This window comes from Triturus cristatus, chromosome 1_1 (genome assembly GCF_964204655.1).
Source record: "Triturus cristatus chromosome 1_1, aTriCri1.1, whole genome shotgun sequence".
NCBI classification, from domain to species: Eukaryota; Metazoa; Chordata; class Amphibia; order Caudata; family Salamandridae; genus Triturus; species Triturus cristatus.
The window spans coordinates 663356-681172 of record NC_140579.1 but is presented as its reverse complement, the minus strand read 5'-3'; the positions used below and the strand labels follow the sequence as shown (position 1 = coordinate 681172).

Here is a 17817-nt window from a genome sequence, read left to right as displayed (position 1 = left end):
AAGGTGACCTGTAATATTCTGATAATTATGTATGCCAATCTTGGGGGGTCGGATAGATTATGTGGCGAGAGCCAATATTATAATAAGAATGCATTATACTATTCTTTATGAACTCATTGATGTTTTGAATATTTCTGCTGACTCCATCACTTCTGTAAGAATAATCAATTATATTTTATGGATTGTAATATGTATTGTGCTTTTATGGCTGTATAGCCGAAATAAAGTTTTTTTGACTTGACTTGATATTATATTTATATTTCTTTCAATGAAAAAACAAAGGTTAAAGGGAAGTTACAGTTAGTTGTTAATGTCCGTTAAGATGTACCGTTTTAAAGAAACAAAACCACTGAAATATACAAATAACTCTAACTCGTACCCTAAAGTAACTATAACTTACGTCCGGCCATGCACAATTTTGTCATCAATGATGTCATAGGACGTCATGCGTGACGTAATACGGGAAGTAATTAGCAATGGATGGCGAGTGAACGAGTTAAAGTTTTGTTGGGGCACGAGGTAGGATAATTGCCTAGCTCAAATATACAGAGAGGAGAGGAGTAGGATGATTGTTTCTGCTGGTGCTAGATGCAACAACACCTCCACCGATTGACTCAACACCGGACAACATTAGTAACTCATACCCTGGTTGAAAGCACTGCAAAAAGATTTGAGCTTCCTATGGCAGTCAGACAAAATGACTGTCTATATGACTGTGACGACATGCAAAGAGACAAGAAAGCTGAGGCAGACCCCAGCTACAGTTGCAGTAGTGGTTCCTAAACTGGACAAGAAATATAAGGAGCCAGATGAGTCACTAGCTTCTCTTCTGGGTCACCCACAACGGGACCAAATACAATTCTGTGGTTTTTTTTTAATCATATACTCCCGGCTACCCTAATGGACACAGCTTTTGGTCGTGTGCAGTTGTGGGTTGGCGGCAGGGCCTGGCCTCTGGCCAGGCCCAGCAACCAACTCCCCCCATGGGCTCCTAACCCCTAGTGGACGACCACCCCTCACTTTACAGATTTATCTTTAAAAAAATGTTGCCCATGCACAGCGGGGGTTGGCTGCTGCAACCAACCCTGTGGGTGCCAAGACCCATGCTGTGCAAATCCTTTTGCTGTGTGTCGGTGTGGTGTTGCCTGCAGGCCCTGCACACTATCCCCTGCGGGTTACCAAACGCCTCATGAACCCATGTCAAAATCACTGTTTTGACCTGTAGTAAAACCCGATTTTAAATATTAAATAACTCACCTCTAAGTGTTGCTACTCAGAAGGTTGGGTGCATAATATGTAAGTGTTGAACATATTCCCCAGCTGAAAGCGAAGAGAACTACCCAATCTCCCAGGAGTTCTCATCAATAAGGTAGAAATACCTCAAGATACCATCACATTTACGTGGTCTCACCCGGGACGGTGTTCCATCGTAACTTCTATTCCCTGTAGGAAGATGGACGGCCTCAACAATTTCATCATCTGCATCAACCATCTGAGGAGCCTCTGATCTGTCTGAGCCCGGAAGTGAGTGGCAAACAGGTATGATCTCAGCTTCTTCAGCACCCAGATCACAGCAAAGGTTTCTCTCTCAATGGCAATCCCATCTTTGTTCCTGGGGAAGTAACCCCCTACCGATGAAGTCTACAAGTTAGTCTAGGGCTGCCTCATTTAACTGGGACAATACTGCCCCAATGCCATACTGTGAGGCATCAGTTTGCACAATAAATGCTTTGGGAAAGTCCGGGGCCTTGATTACAGGGGATGTACACATGGCCTGTTTGAGGAAGTCAAAGGCTTTCTGGCATTCCTCTGTCCAGATCACCTTTCTTGGCTCCTTCTTCAAAGTCAACTCACTCAAAGGTGCAACAGTGGTACCATACCCCTTGACAAACCTCCTGCAGTAACCAGTGAGGCCCAGGAATGCCTTCACTTTTGTCTGCCTTTTGGGGGGCTTCCAGGCCATAATGGTTTCTATCATGGCCTGGAGGGACAGCTCCTTACCCCTGCCCATCAGGCATTCCAAGTACACTATAGACTCCTGCCTTATCTGAAACTTACTGGCCTTGATATTAAGGCCTGCGTGTTGCAGAACCTGAAGCACTTCCTGGAGCTGAAACGGGTGTCTTACCAACTGCTACTGCTGTGGCATCCAGGTAAGGAGCTCTGAAGACCTCCATTTAAAGCCACATCCTGGTTCACCAGCCTCTTGAAGGTGGCAGGGGCATTTTTCTGGTCAAAGGGCATTACCTTGAATTCGAAGTGGCCTCTGGTGTGGAAACGCTATACTCAATTTAGCTACCTCAGTTAGGGCAATCTACCAGGAGCCTCAAGTCAGTACAAAAGTTCTCAGGAACTTTGCAGTTCCCATCAATGAGCTCATCATCTGAAGGGATGGGTCACTTAATTGAGCCCCTTGTATTCCAGACAGAACTGGAGTTATGGTCTGGTGCCCGGTGGGACAGCCTTTGGAACCAGCATCACTGGGCTGGACCAGGGACTACTGGAGTGGTCCCAACTCCAGCATCTTGGAGACCCACTCCTTGGTGCTGTCCCTCACCTTGTCTGACCCTCTGTAGATTTGTTTTTGACAGAGGAGCTGTCACCAGTGTCAGTATCGTGGGTACACAGGTTAGTAAGCCCAGGGCTGAGGGAGAACTGAGATTGACACTGTCCCAATAGCTGGCGACAGTCCCTCTGCTGCTCTGGGGTCAGAGTAGGGGAGATGTTGACACCATCCACTGACCCATCTCTCTCCTTGGATGACACAAGATCAGGGAGAGGTTCCCCCTACTCCATCATCGGTCACTGAAAACGTGGTGACTTTTGCCCTGTACCAGCTACAGACACATTTCAAGCACCTATTTTATATTTATTAACAATGAAATCTAATGACTGTCAGAATTTTTATTGAATATATTGAAAATGTAATTTTAGTAAGCTGCCACTGCTGAGCTGGGTACTTCCAAGAAAAAGCCTCTTGAATTCTGTCGAGTCTCTGAAGCCACACAGGAGGTCCGCTAAATGGCACTTCAAAGAATGCAACTCTTTGTCCATGATAGAAGAGAAAGGAGATGCACTTCTTCAGGGCTCCTCTCAGGTCACAGATGGCAGGTCCAGGCCTCTTCTGCAAAGCTCCGTGGCCCCACTGGGACAAACCCGCTTCAAATATCCAACCATTGGTTTCAGACCATGGCTACAATTTCAGCAGCAGCAGCAGCCCACTCGAGATGCCCCATGGTGGGGCTACAGGCAATTGAGGAGGAGGACCCATAGGGGGTGTCTGAGTGTCTTGAGATCCACCAGGTATGAAACCTACTCCTTCCTTTCAATCACCTCATAGGGCGCTGTCCAATGATCTTGGAGGGCCCTGTGCTCAACTGGCGCCATCACTCTCACCTTCTGGTCTGGCTAAAACTCAACCAGAGTGACCTTCTGGTCATATTGTTGCTTTGTCAACTTCTGGCTAGCTTCTAAGTTATCAGAAGCCTTTTTCCAGAACGTCTGCATTTGGTTGCGGCAGGTTAGCATGTAGCTAACCACATCCTGAGAGGGCTTCTCTGGAGCTTGCTCCCACCTCCTCTTCACTAAACTGAGAGGCGCCATTACTGGGTGACCATGGAGGAGTTCAAGAAGGCTCCGTCCTACTCCTTTCTACACTATTCTATGTATGCAAAGAGTAGCCACGGCAAGAGGACGTCCCACTTCCACCACATGGCCTCCGGTAGGTCCATACTCATGTCCTTGAGGGTCTTGTTGAATCGCTCATCAATCCCATTAGTCTAGGGGTGATAAGTTGTGAAGAACATCTAGGTTACCCCACATTCCTTCCACATGAACTTCATGTACATGGGCATGAAGTTGATGCCACTGTCTGACACCACTTGCTTGGGGAAACTCATCAAGGCCCTAGCCACTGCAGGTGTAGTTATGATTTTCAGAGGGATGATCTATGGAAAGCATGTGGCATGGTCCACCAACTCCTGGGTAAACCTGTTGCCCAGGGCAATTTTGGGGTCCAGAGACCAACAATGTTGATGCCCACCCTCTCAAAGGAAATGCCAACAGGCATGGGAGTCAGGGAAACCTTTAGCTTCTTCCCTGTCTTCCCACTGGCTTGGTAAGTGAGACGAGTCTTACAGAAAGCATCTGAGACTGTCCTTATCGAGGGCCAATAAAAGTGGGTGACAAACCTGTCAAAGCTCCTCGTCCTGTCCCAGATGTCCTGCCGGGGAATCCCATGAGCCAAACCCAGTAGCAAGGCCCTGTAACATTGGTGAACCACCAGCACATGTTGCCCCATGCACAGGCTCTTTAGGCTCACTGTAGAGGAGGCTCCCATTAAATAAGGTGATCTCCAGAGGTGCCATCAGTTGCCTGGGTTTCGGCCTGCCACCTCAGCCTCTCTGGGGTTAGGCAATCGGTAGGTCCACCCTCAACTTGCCATCCAGCAGGCTCAGGCAGATCTCCTACAAAGGCAGTGTCCTCCCTGGTTGGGTCCATGGCCGCCGCCTCCTGCACCTCATCTACTAATAACGCAGGAGGTTCCAAGGCTGGTTTCCCACGCCATCTGCTGTTCCCTTTCTTTGCAGCTGCCTGGACCCTTCTTCCATGCTCCAGGCTCTCTTGACTCTCCTCCCAGGCAGCCTTGCAACACTTCTTGTTGGCCATCTAGGAGTTTGGCCATCCCGTTCACCACTTAATATAAATCTCACTGTAACGCCTTAAGGTTAGAAGTACACTCACTCTAACACATACATTGAAGAAAAACCCACTTACTCTGACACTCTCCTGCAGCGTCTGACTTGTGTAATTGCAGACTAGTGATTTGGGGAAGCTGCTTCCTTATCTGGGAGAGAGACTATTTTGCTAATCACCACCAAAACATAAAAAATGCCCTACGTATGAATGACCTTTTCCACAAGCTATGGCTGAAGGTGACTGTGGTTGGTGCAAGCAACCAAAGTTGAAGTGTCTGAACCAAAGTCGTCTTTTTTTTAAATTGATAATCTATTATCAGGCAGAGGACTAAAGCTGTCCGGGGAGACACTTAAAATATACAGGCGATCCTGTTTTAAAACATTCAAAAGACTCCTGACTAACAGAACATATTAACTACACAATGGTTTTCCCAAATTAACAACCAAGGTGTAATCTACTCTGAAGAATCTGATTGATCGAAGTTGTTGTGTAATCAATTGGCGGTTTTTCAGCTCTAGCCTGCTTAACATCATGCCCATTTTGCACCATTGAGCATACACCAGCCATTTTTAGGTCTCGCCTTGGCAGCGCATGCGCTGCATGCGCTGTCTCAGCGAGACCTAAAGTAATCTGTATGTTGAGTGAAATTTCATGTTATTTGTCTTTCGCCTTGCCATTGGCTTAGTTGTGGCAGTGTTGTTGTAATGTCCTTTTCTGTTGGCTGTTGGTGATTTTCTAACTTCCGTGTAGTTCCAAGACAGCGGCGCCTAACTACTGTGTTATTTCACTCTGCTTGCACTTCTTTCAGTGCCATCTGTTTCAGTGTCATCTGTTTTGCATGCTGTAGTCTTCCTTTGTAATTGGAGACTTTCGAGCATGCTGGATTCCCCCACCTCCCTTCTGCTTGATGGGCTCCTGTGCGCCATGTGGATCAAACAAAGTCATGCAGCAGCTTACTCACACGCGCCACTGTGTCTCGCCTTCATACATTTCCTGTGTATTCTGAGTCGAGTTGTGTTATGCGCTGGCCCTTTAATTCCCCGGGCTCAACGCGGCTGGTGACGCCCTCTTTCACTTTCCACGGGAGCCTGGTGTAGCGCGAAGGCCGGCTGTTCATTGGCGCTTGCACCGCTGCTTCACCGTTGTTTTCCGTTGTCTTGCGGGGGTGCAGGCTCGGCACCGAGGCAGTTTCTTTAATTGTTGTCAGTGGACAGGCCTTTTTTACCAACGGTAAAAAGATCTCATATTACTCTAATTTCTATTAGCTCAACCTCGCACAGCTTATATATTTTACAATAAAACCACTCAGAGAGGCTCCTGCTCGCAACAGACCAAAATTAATGGCTGCAGTTGCTCGGGCTGCAGAGGGCAAAGGTTGACAGAGGGATGACTTCATCCTGTTGTTTCATATGATTTCGCTGCCCCTCTCGGTCTTCCATTAGGGGCGGTTACAAGTACACCGAAGGCACATCTCTTATGCTTAAGGACTATTATGAACCCAAGGGGGGCTGGAGTGATTTGCCTACAGTTTTTGGGCCTCTGTAGTTTTACTCCGGCATTGGTGCATCCTAACTAGATTTCCAACCAGTTCTTCATTAAAATGCATTTAGATGTCCTTCAATTGAAAAAAAAAACGCAGCATCTTACTCCGAAACTTACAAATGGCTGACTCTCATGCTTACAGTTACGTCCCTATCAAGAATTTATGCGGCATCATGCGCACACCATAACTGGGAAAATCTAAGTGTTTTTTGCCAAGTGTTCCAATATAATCGTTTTTTCACAAGCCTGACAGCGCCCATAAAAATCCCAGGCTTTTTATATCAACAGCCCTCTTTGTACTAAGTTATTAAACATTAATCAATAGATGAGCTGGAAAGGAGGCGCTCTGCCCAGAGCCAGCTCTCTGCCAGGACACCCATAGCTGCGTAACAACGATATTAAGTTAGCGGGGCCAAACCGAGGGCAGTGCCAGGCTCAAGTGAGACTCCGCATCTGTGCATGTCTTATGCCCCGTTACTTTTCTCGTAGCATCAGCAGGACTGACGGAAATAGATGTGTTTGTTGTTTACAGCGTGCAGTTGTGGATGCGGCTGCATGGGAGTTGTATAAGATTGAAGCAAATTTGTACAGAGACTAAAATATTGAGCTTTCCCCTAGTCAGCAGTCTCTGGAATCTTATTGTCGAAAACTTTATCTCGTCGTAACCTTCCCTGGGGTGATTTCATTTGCAGCTGCCTTGTTCTGCCGTTCATCCCGCCCCGCGCTGTATTAGCACTTTGCATGAGAGGCTGGGAGCAGTAAAAGGCAGGGGTGGCCGGGCCTTGCTCAATAAATGACAGGCGGCTATTTTGTACCACAGACATGATAAGGATTAAACCAAGGCCCCATCAAAATTTGTCTAGGGAAGTAGTCCTGGGCCGAGAGTAGTTTAAGGAAAGAACAGAATAGAAAAAAAAGACTGCGCTGAGCTTGACACTCACTTTAATAAAGACAAAAGAACCTCCGAGGATTAGCATTTTAATTCATCCTCCTTACACTCTGAACAAAAGAGTCGCAGGTTTCATTACAGTACAGTCACAGTCTCTAGAATGCATACCAGGGCCGTGCCCATTTAGCGGCTTGCGCTCTTTTTATTCACTGCAAATTGTAATTTCATTCTTCTGGAGAGGAGCCTGCCCTTGACAGGCAAACGTAAACAGAAGGAATTAGCATTTTCACGCATAAGGCGTTCTTTAAAAATATTAAACTGGCATGCACCAAGCAGAGCAGGGCGGAGAAGCTGTTCTCTATCCTGACACAATATTGTTTTCATTTTCTGTTCTTGAAAGTCAAATACAGGCAGACATCCACATATTTATGTGCCAGCGTTTTCTGAAAAAGCATCGCCACGCCGCATTCATGGCTGCATGATATATTCTGCCACATAGTTTTGCGTGCTTTTTTTTCGTACCAATTGCAAATCGAATATGGGAAATTCATTTATTTTCTTTGGAGAGCTTTTCTGTACTTTAACTCCGATGTCGAAACGGCATGTACAACATTTGTGTACCTATTTACACAATGGGCACGTGGCTGTAAATGCTGGACGATATACATCGCTGGTTAGAGCACAAACTACTTATAATACAAATTAATGGTAGAATATAAAATGAACGATATATGAACAAGTTCTCTTTCAGTTACCATAATTTTAAAAGCATTATTTTCGAGGAGACCAAATGGATTTATACAAGGCCTCGCACCAATACTATGAAAATTTGACATCGGAATTTAGAACATAAAATGGATTTGGCTACTCAAAATCTGCCCTCTCTGGTGTAAATGGCTATTCTCTTATGTTATGAATATGTGTCAACTTCAGTGAGCTATGTTTGAATGTTCTGAAATTTTTGGGTGTTTCACAGGTGAACTGTAAGACTTTAAGACATCTCTTAAATAGCCTCATAGGATAGTTGACATGCTATTGTTCAACAGAAGTATATCGTTAAGTTTTTAATGTGTTCTGACAAGTGTTACTGAGTGTGGCCCCTGTCATATTCCTCTACAGAATATTTTCCATTTCCTGTCAAATTATTGCCTGCTCCACGACCGTATGTTTTTTTTAGGTCAAGCCCGGGCAGCGCATGGTGCTGCTCTGAAAGGCCGGCTGTATTTGAGTATGGACTTGAAGCTCCGCCCACTCTCCGCACATATTTTTCATTGGCTTGTGTCGTTGTCCCTTGTAAATGCTGGCTTCTGATTCGTTGCTAGGCTTGTTAGTCCCTCCTTAGTACCGCATAGTCTTCATTTGTAGCCTCCCATGAGGACTGGCCCTTTTACTTCTGTTGTTACAGGGTATTTCTTATTTAGTCTGTAAGCACTATTTTCTTAAATGAGTTTCTCCTACTGCAGGCACAACAAGCTTTCCTGCAACATTCAGCGTGCCATGGGTGCTTTCACTTTCCAAGCAGCCCAGGACAATGGCCGCTGATTTTTTTATTTTTGTGAAATAGGTCACACATTTACAAGAGTTTAAGCTATTGGCATTGTAAATGACAATGCCTTTTATGTATGTGTTAATTATCAAATCAGATAAATAAAAGGCATTGTTATTTGCAATGCCAATAGCTTTAACTCTCACAAATGCGAGACCTATTGCATTGCAAATGCTTGTTTGGACTGGTACATGTTTGTCACTCAGGGTATCCAACACTTGCTTTCATTGGACTTATGGAGTTTTGTCAGTAATAGGGCAGAATAACATTTGTCATTCAGTGCACATGCTTATCCGAGAACAATGTGACATCTTTCTGCTTCTTGACTATCATTGATTGTTTGTCTGTGTTATGACTGTCCCTCTTTCACAGGGGACAACTGAGATGTTTTTTGTTTAATTAAGAAAATATTCTTCCTAATTTATTTTTTCATTCTATGTCAGGTATGTCAAGTATGCTTGTGAAGGAGTCCACTACATGCTATGAAAACAAGACCTCTATTCCAAAGACACTCCTTAACCAAAATCGAATACTCCAAAGTGAGGACAAGCACACCTTCTCCACTGATGGTAAAAATACATTTAAAAGAATTGAGAATCATCTACACTATCAGAAATATCATGGACTAAAGAAGCGCTTTCCCTGTACCTATTGTGGAAAAGGTTTTGCTCACAAGTCCTATCTTCTTCGTCACCAGAGAATCCATACTGGTGAGAAGCCCTTTTCCTGTACTGAATGTCTGAAGAGTTTTACTCAGTCGTCAATTCTTCGGCGTCACCAGAGAATTCACACAGGTGAGAAACCCTTTCTCTGCACTGAATGTGGGAAAGGTTTTACTCAGCAGGGAGGGCTTATATGTCACCAGAAAATACACAAGGGTGAGTTTAAAAAACCATTTCCTTGCTCTGAATGTGGAGAGTGCTTTGTGTACAAGTCAGATTTTCAGCGTCACCAGAGAAGCCATATTAAGAAGAGCTTTGAGTTTAAATTAGACTTTCAACAAGACCAGAGAATTCAAAATGATGAAAAGCCATTTGCCTGCACTGAATGTGGGAAGAGCTTTACTCTCAAATCAACACTTGAACGACACCTGCAAATCCACAGGGGTGCAATTGAGAAACCCTTTATCTGCAGCGAGTGTGAGAAGAGATTTCTCTACAAGTCAGATTTAGAACGTCACCGAAGAATCCACACTGGTGAGAAGCCCTTTGTGTGCACTGTGTGTGGAAAAAGCTTTATTCAAAGGTCAAATCTTGGACATCACCTGATAACCCACGAAGAAGCCACTTTCATGCAATCATTATGAAAAGATGTTTTATCAGTGCACATGTTTTAAACATAGCCAGATAATCCACACAGGTGAGAAACAATTTTCATGCATTGAATGTGTGAAGAGTTTTATCTATGAAACAGACCTTTAGTATCATCGTAGAGTTTACATGGATGAGAAGCTATTTTCTTGCACTCAGTACAAGAAGAGCTTGGTGAATAAATGATCTTCACTGTCACCAGACGTTCCATGGGTGATAAGCCATTTGCATTCACAGAATGCTATAAGAAGTTTGTTAAAAAGGACATTCTATGACCCTAGATTGTCTACACAGGTTGGAACCCTAGAAGTTGAAAGATCGTTTCACAAAAGATATCTTCAACATCACAAGAGAATTTTCACGAGGCCTGAACTTTTAAAACGTATTCTGAACTTCAAATGAGTATTCATATCAATTGACAGTTTAATCCCTACACCAGTGATGGGAAAATAAGTTGTAGATCTGCGTTGTGTTATTTACTGCTTCTTCAGTTGACGTTTATTTGCCTGATCGTTTATAAATTCTCACCTACTGCCACCTGTCTGAGAAAGCTAGTGTGGAAGGGAATAACTGCATCTGGTATTTCCTGTAGTTGGAACTGTTCAGTAAGGATCGGCTGCACTTTGCTTATTGAGGAAAGTCCACTCTTTGTTGTTTTTATCTGAACTAAGTGCTTCTCTATATTTTTGTTATTTCTTTTAGCCTGGGTCTTACTTAATGTCATTTCTATGGTGGTCAGCAGTAAATATATGAACCTTGTCTTTCCACAAAAGGATGAATTTGGACTGTGAACATCTCTTTTAGGCCATGCTTAGTAGACCTGGGTGGAGTTTCACTCCGCAGAACTCAGCGAAGTGCTAGAAGAACTCTGCCACGCTGTGCGGAGTTCCATAAGCGGCAAAGTCTATTGAGTCGCACTGCTCCCACTGATTTTTTTTTTGTGCTGGGAGTTTGTCCTGCGCTGTAAAATCAGCACGAATGGCCCTAGGCATCACAGCAGAGGGCGCTGCTGCTTTCTGCCTCTCGAACAGACATTCTACTCGAGTGGCAGATTTCTCAACGTGAGCGGCCGCCACCAGCTGCTAACACCTGCGTTGAGGAATCTTGCCGAGAGGAGGTATAGCGCCCAATTTTTTTCTCATAGCGCCTACCAACTTAGTGTTGAGATGCTCCAGAGCGAAAACTCCGCTCTGTGTCACCTCACAGAGTGTTTCGGAAGTCAGTGCAGAACGTGGATTGGGCAAAACTCCGCCGGTGTAGTGGAATTTTTCGCCCACCCCTAATTGCTAATCATATCTTGGGATATGATACTTAACTTTTTTGTTTGAATTTCCTATGAATTTTGATGGATTTTTCAAATATATATTATTGTATGCTTTTATGGTTATACTATTTAATGTATACAGAATAAAGATGATCTGATCTGATGGGAAAATACTTTTATAAAAAATGTATTTACAGAATCGCTAGAGAATTCCCCAAGGAGGTTGCAGCTCTCTCAAGGCATGGCTGAAAAAAGAGTTTTCTATAGTACGAGAAATGCTGCACTCAAAAGTGCTGCACTCAAGTATGTTCTTTCTGTGCAACAAGTGTGAAAAAAGCTTTATTCAAAGCACGTGTGCTCGAACACGGAGGAATTCAGACAGGAATGATGCTCTTCTCCTGCGCTGTTAGTGTGTGACCCACACAGGTTGCTCCCTATACATAGATTTGCAATATGTGACAGCCCGCTTGCCCCTACCATATCACTGCTCCTTTTGCTGTCCAGCCCACCTGATTCTGCCATGTTATTGCCCCTTGTGCTATGCAGCCCACCTGCTCCTGCCATGTTACTGCCCCCTTGTGCTGCACAGCCCACCTTCCCCTGCTATGTAACTGCCCCCTTGTGCTGCACAGCCCACCTGCCCCTTAACAGCCATCAGCATTGAAGCTAGGCTTCATGTGAACGTGTGGAACCGAGCCCAGCACCTGCCACATGAAACCAGCACTGCAGTGTTTGAATGATCAAGAAACGTGAGGTTTCAGCAACATTTCTAGGGCTGTAAAAGCATTTCACCTTCTTTTAGTACATAATTTTTTTATCAGCCTGGCTCCTTCGTCCAAGCTTCTCCAATGTGAAGTGTTTTTTAACTAAACACATCCAGTTAGCGCCCTGGACCTTACTGAGAGCTCTTGGCGTGATTAGAGGATCCCGGACATTTAGGGACAATTTTGAGAGAGTAGCTTTGTGAAAGAGGCTTGTCTTTCCGACCCCGGACTTAGCCTGCACAGTTGTGATATCTGGCTAAGCCGTGTAATTTCTTATCAAGCGCCTAGAATCTCAGTCACCCAGAGATCCCCATGGGCAGCAACAGGACAGAGACCGGTCAGCCCAGGAGAGCCCTCTTGGCCAGTCCCAGGGTGGAACAGTACAATGCGGGCCGCAGAGTAGAGGAGTCCTCGTGAAACCCCCTTTGTACAGGAGAATGAATCAGGCTGTTAGGAGGGGGCAGACCTGGAGGAGGAGGCGCAGTTCACACCAGTGGAAAAGATGATGTGTGGCCTTAACACAAAACTGACTTGCACTACTCGTGATAAAGTGTTGCATCTTAGTCACTGCAGCAGTTCGTACATAAGAGCGGAGGAGTGTTACACCACTCCCATGCACTGCTGCAGAAAGCATGTAAAATAAAATGGTAATAAAATCAGTTTATCACTATTTCAATTTTTACTCATTCGAACGTAGACTTTTCCCAGCACCACAAGGTAATTACCCTTCTAACCGGCTCGGTTAAAGAGCTTGACAACGTATTCAGGACAGAATCCTTAACTTAGTTCACTCTTCTCCCCTTTTTTAGCTGTATTAAAATAAGCTGTGTCCTAGATTGTTTAATTCAATCACGTGACCCGTGCTATATGCACGGTTACTACGAACTGGATCTCAATAGCGCCATCTCTTCGCCAACCACAAACTGAATCCCAAACAGAGTTGGATATTGTCATCAACCCGAGTAAGTCGCCATACCCTTCCTTTGGAATTAAGGACCCTTTGCTATACATTTTTGGGAACCAATGTAATTATTTAATTTTCAGGTATCGGTGTGCCATTCATTGGACCCCTTGAGCACCACATGATTCTTGTTGAGGTGGGTCCTTTTCCCTTGATGTGCAGACATTAAGTAATAGTAACCCTCATAGGTACCCGTTTTAAGTTCCCTTGTTTTCACTCTATAGGGTCTACTCTCCCTTCCTTCCCCTGTCCTGAGGAAGATCCGCATGGCTGAGGCACCAAATTCCCTTGGTTGCCGTTAAGTCAGATTGAAACGTCGATGCTATCCCTTCTCGCACCTGGACCATCCTCCCCAATTCCCCTGTTCTAGCTCAAAAATTTGAATGATTTTTAAATATGGCCAGGTTGCATTGAACTGTTCATTCATTATCAGTTTTTGTACATTTGTGTAAATATATGCCCCTTATCTTCTGTTTTGAAAACTGTGAGTCCTCTTGACTCCTTCTAATTTTTTTAGCACCCCTCTTCTACACGTTCCCTTGAACAATTTTCAATTTTTGTCTTTTACTCATCAAATAAATATTTTGTAATATAACATAATTTTGTCTTGCACATCATGTTTGTTTGGTAAAATTGATGATTTATATATGTTTTGTGAGCGGACTATTGCGAGCTCTTAATAGTTTGCAACTGTTCTTATGTATGTACCTGAGGTCACAGTGCCTGATGAGGTTAGAATCATTTTAAAGTCTGGGTTACTTGTGAAGTAACAGCCATGAGGCTGCTGCCACAAATTAGGTCAAATGCACTAGTGATGTCAGTCACTGGTGAAGTCACAGTTGTTCTTGAGGTCACAGCAATTGCTGAGATCACGGTCACTAGTGACATCACCGTGATTAGGGATTTCAGTGGTAAAGACGATTTCACTGTAATTAATTCGGTAAATAACTAGTGAGGTCATGGTCAGTGGTGAATTCTTAGTTACTAATGATGTCACAAGTCATTGGAAGGTCTTTGCCACTGGTGGGTTTACTGTCTACAGTGGATTCATTTTGGGCAACTGAGTACCAGACTGCACAGACCATATCCAGTTTTACTTTTAGACACTTCCAAATGAAATGGACGCAATAAATCACAGAAACACCAAATTTTCAAAGAGAAGTACACAGCGATTGGGGACGGTTTAGGAAGCAAGTTGCGTCTATCACGGTACATGTTTGGGTGAGCTCCTGGAAGTCGCCACCAGTGTGCCTTGATTGTCTGTGATTATGACGAGGCGCTTCTTGTACGAAGTAAAATATTCCAGGAAGCTCTTCTTTTTAAGCCACCAGTAGCTTGGCCATCATCACATATGGGCAAGGGTTTTGGGGAGCGTGAGCAGCCGGTGCTGTGGTGGGAGGCTTTAATGCGGGACTAGGATATAGAACACCACCAATCCCTCAAACCTTTATCTCAGCCCCACGCCGAGAGGCGCCCCTCGCAAACCTCTGAGTGGGGGCCGCGGTAGGAGTGACCTCCTCTCCCCCAATCCATTAAATGAATCTGTAAGATGGCGGGCACAGACAGGAAGAAGGGGCGTCTCTGAGCACTTGTTTTCAGACTCCTTCACACTCGTATGAGGGCACTAGCACAGAAGCTTTACCCCACACGATGTATGGCACAACACCCCATCCCGCCTTAATAACACACATGGTGCACACAGGACGCTTTAAGAGCTCCAGGTCACGAGAACTTTCTACATTGCAAGTACATTGGGCGACTGTACAGAGGCGGCAATAATAGAAGGGTGCACATGTAGAGCGCGTTTTTATGCATGCTCGCATGACGCTGCACCATTTCTACATGTCACTAACCGCCGCAGATTATTCAGTCCATTTCTATATTCACAGCTGAAGGTGCTAACCATCTCCCACCAGAGTAGAAAGCTGTGCAGACCTTTCCAGGCTCTCTCCCCCGTCCGGGCCTGGAGTGGGGCAGGTGCAGATATGGGGTTTGAGGGGTTGCGGAGGGGTCTGAAGATGAAGATAATTGCACAGACAGACAGGAGGTAAAGTCCTTTTCATTTATGCATAATTATTTCATTACGTGTGTGTGTGTATATATATAAATACATCATTCTAAAAAAGAAGTGTTTAATATAAAATAATAAGCAAATGTGCCAATATTTAGACTTGATATGCCATACTATGCAATTTCACATGTTATGTATAGCTAATAATAATTTGTTCTCAGCAAATCATAGCATTTTTCTATGTCTTTCAGTTCAGGATAGAGTCTGAAGGAGTCGATATTATTACATGTCGGCAAGTTCGTGCACCCCGTTCATTGAATAAAACTTTCAGCATTGATTGTCGTTCTTCCGCTAAGGCCAGGCGTACAATATGTATAATATTTTCATTTCCTGATTTACACAGTTTGCAGATCAAGTCCGATTTTAACTTATTCCATCTTTTTCCAATACATTCTCCTGGGGTGCGACCAAGAGGGTAATGCATTAAATCAATTTTTGAAGAACCGCGACCATTCTGCCTCTAAATACATTTGTTGCTTATGTGTCTTATATTCGTTAATCAAAGACCGAATGTGAGATCTAGAAGCCAACATTTCTTTATCTTTAAGGAGCGGTAATTTCTTTACCGAGATTTTTACACTTTCTTTTGAAGATTGCTTGTGAAATAGAATTTTGCCAGAGAGATTGGATTTCTAGGTCTTCAATTGATTGATTAAGATAAGTACAGGTGGGCGCATCCTTATTCTGTTGTAATTCCTGCCACACGGCTTGGCATTGTTGGTTTTTGTAAGATTACTTTATTCTGTACAACGTTTTTATTTAGGCCCCTTTTCTTGCAATACTTGATTAACTAATCCGAATCCCAATCTTATCTGAGCTGGAGATGCATTTAGAGGAAGATGAAATAATGATCTAAACACTCTTGCCGATCCAGTATTAATCAGGACGGCATCTCTCCCTCGAAAAACTTAGTTTCACATGTAATGCCGGGTATCGGTGTAGTTGAGATGACTTTCAGTACAGAGGTGATGCTTGGTCCAGCTAAAGTTCTTTGTAGAGATTGAAAGGTCAAGGTAGTAGCTTTTCTCTGCAGATATTTCTTGTGCTGTTGGAATGTGGCCCTATCATTGAATAATACACCCAGACATCTGTAGGTAGAAGTCAGCTCCAGTTGTTTCCACATAGGAACCAACTCTTCCATTTTTTTTTTTTTAATTCTACCGCTAACTTCCATCACCATTGATTTCTTTAGGTTGACTGTCATGCCATTTATTATAGAGTAAGAATACAATTTATCGATTAGTCATTGTAGGCCGAATTTTGGTCTGACTCATCAGGATGACATCGTCAGCATACAAAATCTGCATAGTACCTATTTTTGGTGCGTGGGAAGTTATTTTATTTAGTTCAAGATTGCGAGATCGGCCAAAAACAAATAAAATAGATATGGGGCCAACACATATCCTTGCTTTAGCCCAGTGGTTCCCAAACTGTGCGCCGTGGCTCCCTGGGGAGCCGTCAAGCCTAGCCAGAGGAGCCGCTCAGCAAGCACTTTAATACATTTAATGTTATGTTATGTTAACAGAACTTATAAAGCGCACTGTATACCCGGAGGTGTCTTGGCGCCAGTTCAGCAATCGTAGGTGAGAGAAGAAAGAAAGCCTACGGATTAAATAGCCATTTTTTCGGGAGCTTCCTGAATTGAAGAAGAGAGGGAGGTGACCTAATGTGTAATGGGAGGAGATTTCATGATTTAGAGGCTCCAGCCAAGAAACTGCTTCCTCCCCATTTAGATTTCCTGAATCTAGTGGTGTTTATTTTGAACAAGCCTGATGATCTTAAGTTCCTAGTAGGGGTATACCGAGAGGGCTTTCTTCAAGAAGGGAGGTACAGAGCCATGGAGGGATTAATATGTAGAGAGACTTAAAGTTAATTCTATTCTTTACCTTCAGCCAGTGGAGATCTTTCAACGCAGGGAGACCGAGTGATGCTTAGGCAGTCCCAGTAGAAGTCTGGCTGCTGAGTTCTGAAGCACTTGCAGTTTGTTAACACATTGGGCCTGGAGACAGTAAAAAAAGCCATTGCAATAGTCTATTTTGGCAAGTATTAAAGTAGATGGGACTGTCTTCCTGACAGTGGTGGGAAGAAAAATGAGTATTGTCTTAAGTATTCTTAAGGTGTTGTAAGGTGAAGAGACCACCGAAGTTATTTGTTTACCTAGATCTAGACTGTCATCAACAATGACCCCCCAGACTCCTGGCCTTATTTGTAGGGCCAGGAAGAGGTCCCATTTCTGCAGCCCAGCAAGATGCTGACCAGAAATGAGGGTTATTTCCAAACATGCTCACCTCGGTTTTCCCGGCGTTGAGCTTAAGACAATGCTTGCTCATCCAAGAGTTATTGTGTCTCGTACAGCTCTGGATGTGATGACTGGTGTCGTTAGCATTGTTTGAAGCAGAAAGCACGATTTACATGTCATCCGCATACGAGGTGAGTGGAAAGCCGAAGGATTGGACAAGTCGGCCCAATTCTGCAACATACACGTTAAAAAGAGTGGGGCTGAGCGAAGACCCCTGCGAGACACAACAAGGCAGGCAAAAAATGCAGGGAAAAAGAGGATATTTTAAATGCGTTTCCACGGTCAGAAAGGAAGGATGATAGTCATTTTAAGGCAAGATTTTTTTATACCTATTGCTTCCAAACGATGCATCAAGATAGAGTGATCCACTATGTCAAATGCTGCTGATAAATCTAACAGGCTCAAAGCGGCTGATCCTTCGTCGTCCAAGATAGACTTAAGTTCATCAGTAGCCTTGATCAGGTCCATCTCGG

The 17817-nt window shown here is 44.1% G+C and overlaps 1 protein-coding gene across 2 annotated transcripts in view; it reads left to right on the top strand.

Moving 5' to 3' along the window:
- The window catches only part of LOC146869036 (uncharacterized), a 65178-nt gene extending 53769 nt beyond the window's left edge, over window positions 1–11409 (top strand). For both annotated transcript variants that reach the window (XM_085614835.1, XM_085612043.1), the window contains exon 6: window positions 9119–11409. In XM_085614835.1, the coding sequence (XP_085470961.1) occupies window positions 9119–9981 (863 nt within the window). In that variant the 3' untranslated portion in view covers window positions 9982–11409. The remainder of the gene's footprint in view (window positions 1–9118) is intronic.
- Window positions 11410–17817: the final 6408 nt, after the last annotated feature.